Source organism: Zeus faber (genome assembly GCF_960531495.2).
Source record: "Zeus faber genome assembly, chromosome: 15".
NCBI lineage: Eukaryota > Metazoa > Chordata > Actinopteri > Zeiformes > Zeidae > Zeus > Zeus faber.
The window spans coordinates 17514697-17526751 of NC_137194.1; the positions used below are offsets into that span (position 1 = coordinate 17514697).

Genomic DNA, 12055 nt, shown 5'->3' on the forward strand with positions numbered 1-12055 from the left:
GATGATTTCCAAAGCCGTTCGGTTATTCAAATTAATAAATCATATTCATATTAGAACGCATGTGTTGTGAAAATGGATACGTGTGTGAAACGTCTCGTACACAATGACGAGGTTTTATTATATCCGTAAATGTGACCGAATTTGACTTCACCGGGTCTCTCGCGAGGCTGTCGTGCGCAATTTAGAAACGGAATAGTTGACATGCGCAAATGCCTTTCCAACGATCCTCCAGTTAACTGGAAATAACAATAATACGACTCTGATCAAAATGTTTTCCCTTGTAGTCCACGGGTTGGCCCCATCCCCCGTGTAGTGCACACACGCACACAAGCGCACACACGCACACGCTCCTGGTTTCAGTCATGACTCTTGAGACCTGACCTGCCTCCACGTGTGTCCATCAGAGGGCAGTGTCTCTCTCCGGGGCCCCAGGAGCCGGGAGCCTGACTCCAATAGCGTCAGTATCGCTGTGCTGAGCCCTGTAACCCTCACCCTGACCAGGAAAACTACAAAACAGAACAAAACAAACCCTCATTTGGTAGACAACTGTTTTTTTCTGTTTTTTTTGGTTGTTTTTTTTCATAAAACAAACAATATTCAATGACTATCCTTGTTGCTTATACTTTGGTTAATGTTAATCCTCAATTTTAAGTATTGTCGGTTTTAAAAAAAACACGTTTTTTTTCTGCCATTATTCTTGGTAGCTATGTGGTTCTGACATTATTCCTAAAAGTGTTATAAAAATGATCTATTTATATCATCATAAAATTATGGTTTTTATTGGGTTGGAAGCGAAAGTGTTTTTATTACTTTATTTTTAGGGCCTATATCTATCTATCTATCTATCTATCTATCTATCTATCTATCTATCTATCTATCTATCTATCTATCGGTCTATCGGTCTATCTATCTATCTATCTATCTATCTATCTATCTATCTATCTATCTATCTGTCTATCTGTCTATCTATCGATCTATCTATCTATCTATCTATCTATCTATCTATCTATCTATCTATCTATCTATCTATCTATCTGTCTATCTATCTATCTATCTATCTATCTATCTATCTATCTATCTATCTGTCTGTCTGTCTGTCTGTCTGTCTGTCTGTCTGTCTGTCTGTCTGTCTGTCTGTCTATAGATGTTCCTCACATGATGTGCCTTTAAAATATATATATTTTCCTATGTGATATCATGATCCTCCTCTTTACTAAATTGCATGCTGGTCAGGGACCACAAGCAGGTGAAACTCTATGGGGCAATAGAAAAGATTTATATAGACTAAACCAACATATCATTAAGTGAATTGCTTGGGAACTCGACCAAGAGCTTTCCCAAAAGCAAGGCCCCAGCTCTGGTGTGGGCGGGGAGAAGCAGAGCGCCACACGGATCCTGCTCACACTCGGGGGGGGGGATGATGCGTTGACCTCTCCGGGCGTTGCGCTGTGGCACTGTGCGCTGTGGCACTGTGGCGGAACTGTGTGCGGGGTTTCTGGGACCACCATGAACCCGTTGCGGTGTTTCCCCCATTAAAGAAAAGCAACATTAAGAACCGGGAGCGAGATGAACAGGGGGGACAAGAGCGTAAAACCGGCGCCCAGGGGCCAGCAGCAGCAGCAGCAGCAGCAGCAGCAGCAGCAGCCCAAGGGCGCTGGTCAGAGGAAGAAGAGGAATCCGTCCACGCCAAGCAGTGACCCCCGTGGAGGATCGTCCTGCTCCAAGGCGCGTGGGAAGGACGCGCGGAGTCAGACACTTTCGAGCGCCGCGGGGAAAGACGCGCCGAGTGACCCCGCGGAGCCCCCCATCACCAGGAGGAGACTGTCCGACGCCAGTAACGCCTCCGAGGATCTGAGCAAGGACTCGGGCTGCGCGTCCTGGAAGCTCTCCTCCTCGGACAGCAGCTCGGAGATCTCCGACTGCCCGTCGGAGGGCAACAAGCCCGAGTGTCAGAGGAGCGGTGACACCGAGCCGAGCTGGGTGGACGGCGCGGCGTACTCCCCTAGCGGGACGGGAGAGGACACCGGGGGATCCGGGCTCCATGGGAACAAGCGGTTCCCCGGCTCAGGAGCTCCTCTCCGGGCGCTAAACCTGTCGACCAGTCTCTCAAATCTGCTCGGAGGTCTAATGATGGGGGAGACGACCGAAGACCTGGTCCGGGAGCTGGAGGACCTGAGATCAGAGAACGAGTACTTGAAAGTAAGAACTTGTTGATGTATTCATTCATTACATTTGTTATTCATTACATTTTTTATTTATTACATTTTTTTTACTCTGGACATTTTATTTGAACTATTACACACACTTGTTTCCTATAAAGACCACGTGAGCCTCAGTGGATTTTCTATAATTGCCCATGTCACTCCCAATCACTGACACGTGACTGAGAATGAAGCAAAAGTCAGGAGGCAGAAGGACACCAAGCCCATGGCACAGTGGCTGGTGGCAAGCACTGTGCATGCCCTGACCTTTCTGTGTGGACTTTGCATGTCCCCCCTATGTTGACGTGGGTTTCCCCTGGGTCCTCTTGTTTCTTCCCACCCTAAAGATACGTAAGTCAGGGTTGGACGCCCCTGCAGATGCCATTAACCAAGGCAGCGGTCAAGAACTGGAGTTAATGGTCCCCGTTCGCTGTGCTGCGGCTGCCCAACAACCCTAGTTGGAATGGGTAAAATGCAGAGGGCAGATTTCCCCACAGGGATTGACAAAGTCACCCTTGTTCTGTGTTCTGTCGCAGGACGAGGTGGAGGAGCTGCGCTGCGAGATGGTGGAGATGCGCGACATGTTCCAGGAGGAGGAGGTGTACACGCTGCAGGACCTGCGGCTGCAGCTGGGGCAGGCCAACAAGACGTGCCGCATCCTTCAGTACCGCCTCCGCAAGGCCGAGCGCCGCAGCATCCGGGTGGCCCAGACTGGACAGGTGGACGGGGAACTGGTCAGAACCTTGGAGCAAGATATCAAGGTCCCTCTTTCCCCGCTTGCCTTTCTCTATCTCGTTCCCTCTGTCTCTAAAATTGTAATGTCTCTGGTAAGAGTTCGCGACCACAAACAGAGCGGAAGAGCCTTTGCTGAGAATTGGCTCTGGAGTGAGTCACTTTGATTCCAGTCACCAAGGTCAACGTGAACCTCTTGCTCCACACTCCACACATTTCTCCACTTAGTGCGGAGAACAGTTAACTATGGGGCTCACAAACCCTTAAGAGCTGTAATCAGTCGACGGCAGGATGACTCACAGATGTATCCTGCGCTGCAAGACGTAGGCTGCCCTTGGTTTGTGCCACAAAAATTTTAATGGGCATTATAGTCTTTTTTAATATATCCTGTTTTTATGTTGGTGAGAACAGTATAATTATGCAGTGAATTATTTCCTCTGACAAAGAGCAAAAAATCTAAACTCATAAAACTTAATCGACATCATTGCAGGCCAATCACTATTTGAAGTTTCTCCTTCTATTGGCATCCACCGTTCTCGGTTTCTGTGCACAGGGCTGTGGTGCAGGAATTCAAACTGCAGTACAGATGGCAGTTGGATATTCTCACCTAGTCAAAAACATTCACTTACTCCCTCCATGATTTTGTTATAGGCTGAATCAAATGATTTATTGTCTTGGTGGGTTTTGATTTAACAGAAGTATCTTTTATTATTTTTATTTTTTTAATCAAAATTTGTTTTAAATTTGTTTTCCTTACAGGTTGCAAAGAGTGTGTCTCTTCGTCTGCACAATGAGCTGGAGTCAATGCAGAAGAGGAATTCCCAGTTGGAATGGGAGAACAAGGCTCTGCGTGAGAGGACCCAGGAACTGGAAGTGGCCAAGCAGGTCCTGCAGACTGAAATGGAAAAAGCCAACTCAAAAGAGGTGCCACTTTAAAGCAATACACCTATCTCTCAAATCTCATATATTTAGGTCAGCTTCAGCTTCAACCTTGAAGCGGCTATAGACTGCGGCCATCTATGTGCTGCATAAACCCTGCCATCCATCCCTCTTGTGTCACCCTACACAGCTGTCCCATATCAGCCAGTTGTCTCCCCCGTGCCCCTGTCACTCTAATGTCAGATGACTGTTGACCCTGGTCTGCATCACTTCTACAGTGTATGGACTGAGGGCATGACTAGCAGCTGACTGGTGCCCGGCGGGGTGTAGCAACTTGGTATGCCAAAGCCTGAACTCCATAGGCACAGCTGACATTCTCTGTGGAGAGTGCATAAAAGAGAGAGAGGGGGGGTGACATCAAGAGATTACTAAAATAGATTCTCCCCTGCTTCAACTCATTCTATATCTATTAAGCTTGGCTAAATCAGGATCAGCGTGTATTATGGAATTGCAATAGTCTGTACACTGACACACTGACCTATAACCACCGCTGATGTGCAGGTAGCATATGATGGCTACAGCAACCGTCCAGGTTTTCATTTCCAGTTTACCTTTGTTTGTTGTGGCTACTCCATCCTGGGAGCCCTTGTCTACTATGTTATTTACGGTGCATTCCAGTGACACGTGTTCACTTTAATCCATGATTCGGTGCTTTGGCTTGGACTCAGTCTGGCCCTGTTCTGAGACAGCTGCTACTCCCTCTGATCCCAACTGGGAAATCCACTTAGATTACCTAATCTAGCACCACAGAACCTATTCTGGATAGTTGGGAAGGTGGGTGGGGACGCACTTTGAATACTAACACTTTCTAATCGTCTGTGACACTGGTAGGGCCAAGCTGACACTGTGCTTGCGTCTTGCACGGTTACAGAAAAGCCACAAATTGTCTGTGGCCCAAAGGAAAAACAATGTTACGTAAAGATCTGTGTTCAACAGTCAAAAATTGTGCACATCCATTTTAACAATCACCTGAAGTTATGCCGATTTGTCTTAAAGAAGAGCAGATTTAAAGAAAAGAAAAAAAAACTTGGAACTAAATCAGAATCAGAATCAGAAATACTTCAATAATCCCAGGGGGAAATTACTTTCGTTACAACTCCAAATCTACATACAACATATTTACATACAACATATAATAATTATTAAGAAACATATTTATATATAAATATATATATAAACATATCTATATACACATGGTAAAGTGTAAAATGTACAGTTAAAATGTGCAAAAAGAAGAAGGTGCAGAAAATTAACCCATTAACCCAGTATTTTCATAGAAACCTATTGAGGCCAACCCTTCAATAAACACTGACTTGAGAGCAAAATAAAACAGTTTTATTTATAATTCCCACTTCCAACCTCGACCCTAGAAATTGCTATTTATCAAATAAAACCCTCAAGCCTAGTGTCTACCAGCCAGACAATATCCCAGGGACAGAGACAGACTTCAGCCTAAATTCATGTCATACTCTGAGTTCCGAGAAAGAAAAAAAAAAACCCTCACTGGTGTAGTTCATGCATGCCATTGGAACGGAGGGGAAAGAATGCATCCATAGTGGATCACATGAAGTTCTCCCAGATACCCGGAATCTATCTAAGTTGTCATGAGACTAACATATATTTCTCCTTCATCTTAAGGGCAACGGTTTCTGTGTAATAGGAAATACATACTTATTCTAGCTTTGATAATTAGTTCTGTGCTTTTTTTTTGAATCCCCAGAGTTCTCTCAAGAGGAAAGGCGTCAGATCACCTCCAAGTAAGGCAGAGAAGAGGCTTTCTCAACAGATAGAGGTATGATTAAAAAGATCCCTGATCTGAAATCTATCCAACAGTAAAAAAAATTACAATATATTACAATATATATCTTATTTCTTTGTTTTTGTTTTTAAGGATGACAGTGCCGATCTCAAGTGCCAGCTCCACTTTGCCAAAGAGGAATTAGCTCTCATGTGCAAGAAGCTGAGCAAATTGGTTTTAGAAAGTGAGGGCATGCGTGAGGAGTTAGCAAAATACCACTCAGCCTATGGAGACCTAGACACCACCCAAATGCCTGAAGGCAAAGCAAACTATGCCCATGCCAGGGAAGCCGACGTCAAAGCTCACTTGAAATTGGTTGAGGAGGAGGCCACACTGTTAAGCCGGCGCATTGTAGAACTGGAGGTGGAGAACCGTGGACTGAGAGCAGAAATGGGCGACCTCAGAGAGAAAGCAGGAGGTGCAATGGAAGAGGAACAGGAGGAGCTGATGGAGTTGGTGATGGAGAATTTGCCCAATTTCAACCTGACGAGCGCTAAAGAGGGAGGCGAACAAAGCAAGATCAATGCCGTGATGCAAAACAGTAGGTCAAAAACAGGACACACAGAGTGTGCACAGGATGAAGAGGATAAGGCCTCAAGCAATGTGGAAAGATGCCCCCTCCGGGACATGAACCCAGCACAGAGTGAAGGGGTGTTTTCTATGTGCCAGGTTACTCGAGAAGGGCCGGTGGGTGGGGAACGGGATCCTTTTGAAATTCCAGTGGAAATATCCGACAGAAAGGAGGACAGTGATCTCCATGGGATGACTCTGAAAGACTATGAAAGTCTCCTTTCATTGCGAGACCATTCCTGCATTGTGAGCTCAGCCATTCAGCTCCTGACAACAACGCCCCAAAATGGCCATTGTGCTTCTTTCTTATTCGCTCCCGTTGCTCAAGAAGACATTAACTCAAATGGGAAGGCCAAACCCATGGCGCAGGACCTAAACCTGCCGTTGCATGAGTCTTTGGCACCTTTACAGGCCATGTTAGTGGCTTTCATTGGAAGGGTGGAGAAACTGCTGAAAGGGGGAGAATTGGATGGGTTTCCCCTTCAAAAGGATGGACATTTTTGGGATTCCAACATTTTGTCCTTTCTTTCGCAAGGCTGTGCAGTGGGAAGCCAGGAGGCTCCAGATATCTCAGAGTCACCCAGTAAGCAGGGGATCATTGAAGACCGCTGCACCCTTGAAGTCAAGGAGAGAGGAAAGCAAATGCAGCAGGGACTGCCTTCACACTCAGGTCTTGGGATTTACAGGGACCCAAAGATGCAACTAACCCTGGAGGTTCTCTGGGTCCTCCATCGATGGTGCAAAGTAAAGGGACCTGGACCAGAAGAAAATGAGGTAAAAGCTTAGCGCCTATTAAAATAATTTTTCAAATGCACTAAAAAGCCAGGTTGTGTATGCAGTATTCTCAAACTAACCCTCTAAACACCCTCATAAAGTACATTTAAAGGCTGCGTGTGTTTCAATCCAGGCCAGAGAGAAAGCCGTTGCTTTGCTGCAAGGCCTTTTGCAGAAACTGGGATCCGAGCACAAACATGGAGGGACTGCGTGTGATAGTGAGGCCAATACCATGTGTTGCAAGACCACTGAGGTATGCCAGAAGCTCACCCTTCGGTTGTTTGGCCACTGCCCTGTAGGAGAGTGTGTGATGTAGTGAAAAGGCCAGCTGAACATCTCTGTCTGGCATGGCTTCACCTTCGTACTCATTTCAGCCGGCATCATGAAAAGACTGCCACCGTATTAAGGCTAATCTCCAGTAGGGGCCTCAGCCAAACGGGACAAGCAACATCCACAACATGAAAACACTGCATAGATTTCACGGCATTACCAAAAATGACAGGCCGTTGAAAAGGAATGAAAGGATGACAATTACAGTTAAATAATCATTTCGCATATAAATGTTGTTTTTTTCTCTTTCTGTTAATGTATTGTCCCATGATTGTCAATGCTCCAGACTCATTTCTCCTTCATTTCAAGGTTCATCAAACAGTAACCATTTCCTCTCAGGAAATAGCAAGAAAATTCTTACATTTACATTTTACATTTATTCATTGATCAGACGCTTGTGTTCAAAGCGACTTACAGTACATGAGAGGCTGGATATAATCACAGCATATCCTGCATCGACCACTGGAGCAACCTGGAACTTCAGAACATGAGCTCCTGTGCAAGATTAAGGAAGGAATCACAATAAAATAGCGTCGTTAGTATTTTATTTATATTTTTTTGTATGTGAGTGCATTATGTCAAAATAATATCTTAAACAACTCACGTGTTGTTAGTGCATTGTCAATACAACAACTTAAAGCTAGTCAACAGAAACAAGAACAGTTAGTCACAGCTAAGATAGGATCGGGTCTTCAGGTGTTTCTTGAAGGTTGTGAGCGTCTCTGCAGAGCGTAAGGAGCCGGGTAGCCCCTTCCACCACTGGGGCACCACGCACGGGAAGACTCATTCCACACAGTGGAGGCTCCAGCCGCCGCTCATTTGCAGACCTCAGAAAACCGGTTGGGGCATATGGCCTGATACATGATGCGATGTGTGTGGGTGCAGAGATCTAGTGACTGCCCTGTCGGCCAGCATCAAGGATTTGAACTTGATGCGGGCAGCTATGGGGAGCACAGCACAGCGGCAATGAATTGCAATTTAGTGTTTGATTTGTTGCCAAACATCAGTCAGGGCTAAAAAGTTGTGTCTGCTTGGCACAGCAGGTCTTAGGATCTGCTTTGCAGGGAAAGGATTTATTTATTTAGAGGATGTTTGCCTCCTTCCATACTTACCAGACTGTAATCTCCAGCTTCTTCAAAAATGCTCTCTTTCATTAAATTTTGTGTACATTATTTAGGTGAAACTATGTTCACTTTACATCCATATTTTGTTTCCTCAGGGTGCTATTAATACTGTCTTAGTTGCGAGAGGATACTGTGAAAATGAGAGGTCAGTTTTTTTTTATTTTTTCAAACCACCCACACATGCACCACCCTAATCATACAGCCTTGTATAAAGTCCGAATTCACATGACGTTTGCTGTTTCCGCAGGACATACAAAGTCAAAGAGAAAATGCAGAGACTGGACTTTTCATCGTACGGCTCCAAAAGGAAACACTGGTGCTATCTGAGCCAGGAAGCTGCTCAGCTGGACCAAGAGGAGCCCACGAAGACCTGGGACCATCCAATCATGCCGCTCAGCTTTCCCGATCTCGACCTTGAGCAGATGTCTTTGGAAAGAAGCCACACTGCTCCGGAAAGCACTTCGTTCCGCATCTATTACAGCCCCCCGTCTGCCCGCCGGGTCCAGCTGGCTCAGCTGAGGGAGAGCCCAAACGCGGATAGGGATTCGGTCACGATGGTCTCTCCGTGGTGCACCCCGCCGAGCTCTTTCTCGCCCCTCTACCTGGGGTTATCGGCCAACCTGAGCGATGACATGAAGGAGATGACGGCCAGCTGGAGGCAGCCGGTTCACTCGAGTTCACTGGAGAGGAGGAGGAGGAGGTTAAGCGGAGGCGGTGTGGACATGGCCTGTTCAGGCACTCAGACGCAGATGCGACCGCAGATGGTGAGCGTCGGTCTGCAGACCGACGGGCCCCAGGGTGTCACCGTGGTGAGAAACAGCCCTTCCCGGGCGCTGGGTTCCTCCCTGGCGTCTGCCCGCACTCACCAGATCTCAGCCTCCCTGGAGAAGGTGACAGGCAGGGTGGAGAAAGTCAAACTCAACTCCCCTAAGCTGTACCGCAGGCACTCCGCCTCTGCCTCGTCCACTCTTCCCACCTCTAGCGTTTTCAGGAACTCCGTGCCCTCCTCCTCCTCCTCCTCCTCATCCTCGTCCAGGGACAGAGGAGCATGGAACCTCTCGAATCAAGGTCACGCGAGCACCGCATGGGCCCATCCAGCAAACAGCAGGGGAAATGGCGGACATAACTCTCTAAGCAGCGAGGTTGGCAATGCTGGCCGCAGCGCTAAGCCCCCCAGCAAATCCTCTGGAACCAACCGCTGTGGCTTGGTGACAGAGTTCCTGCGCAGAGTAAGTGGCCGGGCCGAGAAGCCGGTCCCGGCGGCGGGGCAAAAGGGGAAGGCTGGTCTGAAAAACCTGGAACGCATTCCAACTAGGCCCCCCGTGGTTCCGCTACAGAGGAACGACAGCATCACCAGGATTGTCAACCAGAGGTTCATGAAGCAGAGAGAGGAGAAAGGCAGCGCTCAGAGCCAAACGATTAGAGGGACCGCCAGCCGGGACGTGAGCACGACTACCATCACAGCAGAGGTGAGTGTCATGTTGGTGATGGGCTGGAAGTGTGTAGATAACTTTCCCAACCAAGCCAGTAACCTCCACCTACTACTGCGTTAGACTGGCAGCATCTAGGTGGAGGTCTACCTGTTGGATTTTAACTGGCCACCTGGGAATGGACCAGGGTGAGGAAGCCTCTGTTCAAGGATCTGTGCTCTAACCACGGTGCCTTTGATGGAAGCACACACCACATTTTCAAGTTAACAAACCTGAATACACTAAGACCATTCACACTAGACTATTGATAAATAAGTACGGTAAATGGTTGTCTGACTTGAGTAGATGTCCAGGTAGCTATGGAAATGTACAGGTTATAACACATGGTCAGTCTAACCCAGCAGACAGTCTCATGTTGGCTACGAGAAGCTTAAAAGTGACATGGGACAGAGTTTTCACTTGCAGATTTTTTTAAATGCCGGCGGTAGTGATGGTTTTCATACAGGTGAGCCGATCTGTCAATGAGGAAAGAATGTTGCAGGCGCATCGGGTTAATGTCGTTTTTCACCAACTGCCACTAAACAGGAAGGGAATTACGACTGCAGCTCCAGCAGCACCTTGACGTTCTGCTTCGCTCGTCCGTCGCGCTCCGCCCAACGACAGAGCTCAAACCCGAGCAAGCCGCAGCGACCCAGGCACTCGCAGGCGTCCGGCGGATCCAGAGACTCCAGCTGCGAGTCCAGTGGAAGAAAAGCAGAATCGCATTGATGCCATCAGCCCCCTCCGATGGGAATCCGGGGGATATAGAAAATTCCCCAAACAATGGAATTCTTAAAAAAAAGAAAGAAAAAAAAAGAATGATCTTGAGATACAATTCTAAAAAACTCTTTTAGAATTGCTTTATTACAAGAATTAATTTACGCTCATATTTTTCTTATTGTTCTACTAAAGAAATGCAATATATTTTACAAACCAGTATCGATAGAAGGCCATGGATACGGTCAGTGTCTCAGATAGCATTATCCTTATATTTTATTTTGAGGCAGTTTCAAATTCTAATTTCTAAAACATTTGGGTTTAAGATATTAACTATTAACAAGAAAACTTTGGACTGCTCAGCAATTTTTGTCAATGAAAATGATTTTTCCAATAGCTTAATGTTTTGTAGTGAATAACTTTTTACATCGTTTAATAAACTTCTGATTCAAATAACAGCCCCAATCTCTTTTTCTCGAATCACGGTAGTTTCGGGTCGGACCCAGAATCGTTCTTTCTGCATTTTCCTCTAATTTCTTCTGATGTTGTTTCGGGCTTGGAGATTTCTACTCTTGAGTGAAACGTCGTCTTTAGCAACTGGGGAGCCGCCATTGCGTCACATGCTCGAAAAAGAAAAAGTGACCGTTAAGTAGTTAACAAGATAAGATTTCCCTGTCAGCTGACGGGATGACAACCTCCACTCACCCGTTTGTGTCACACGTGTCTAATACCTCGGTCTTGTATGTGCACACACTTGTTTTGCTTCGTGTCGATGTCAATGAGATGAATGCAGTTTTATTTTTCAACACTGCCAGTCTGCAGGGCAGTGCCACCGTGTTTATGAGGACACCTGGGATGTCGTCCTTTTAGGGCAGGAACGCCAACATATTTTCTCTTGGCGCCCAATATTATTAACATGAATAGGAAAGAAGAGCTTAAATATTTTAGTGCCTCAAGGTGTGGCAGGCAGCTGGCTGGGCGAGGTCAAGGGCAGTACAGTGGACACCCAATCACACAGTATTACATTTCTGCTTTACCACACTTGCACGTCTTATAGAATTACATAAAATAACATTGAAGCATATTTCTTCAACTGGACTAATAAAAGTTCACTATACTGCTTTTATATAATGTACTTTACAGTATGTCCTGTTTAAAGTCACTTTAGTTTGGCTTTGTATGTAAAATATACTATACAATTAAACCTGTCTTTCCTGCCTATAAACCAAATGCTTTTTTCGTATGGGGCAAAATGTGAATGCAAATAAAATAAATATTTATACGGTATAACAGTATCTATATGATATGATAAAACATAACCCGAGGTAAGTAAAGAAGTCAGCGTATGTAAACAAAATGAACAAAATACATACATAGGAAATAAAATAAGTAATCAACAGC

General features: G+C 46.0%; 1 protein-coding gene across 1 annotated transcript; it reads left to right on the top strand.

The window, feature by feature from the left end:
• Positions 1-1468: 1468 nt before the first annotated feature.
• On the top strand, positions 1469-10918 carry LOC307241410 (uncharacterized protein). Its single transcript, XM_080015481.1, has 9 exons — positions 1469-2199; positions 2738-2962; positions 3693-3857; positions 5593-5664; positions 5764-7014; positions 7148-7267; positions 8564-8613; positions 8716-9937; positions 10484-10918. Exons 1-9 carry the CDS (start codon positions 1567-1569, stop codon positions 10664-10666), a joined length of 3921 nt encoding a protein of 1306 aa, XP_079871607.1. The 5' UTR covers positions 1469-1566; the 3' UTR covers positions 10667-10918.
• Positions 10919-12055: the final 1137 nt, after the last annotated feature.

Bases quoted from the DNA above. Each gene is read 5' to 3' on its own strand.
- LOC307241410 (XM_080015481.1), top strand. From the start codon at position 1,567: ATGAACAGGGGGGACAAGAGCGTAAAACCGGCGCCCAGGGGCCAGCAG. The intron at 2,200-2,737 runs GTAAGAACTTGT...GTTCTGTCGCAG, and splicing joins CAGAGAACGAGTACTTGAAA to GACGAGGTGGAGGAGCTGCG. The intron at 9,938-10,483 runs GTGAGTGTCATG...GCCACTAAACAG, and splicing joins CGACTACCATCACAGCAGAG to GAAGGGAATTACGACTGCAG.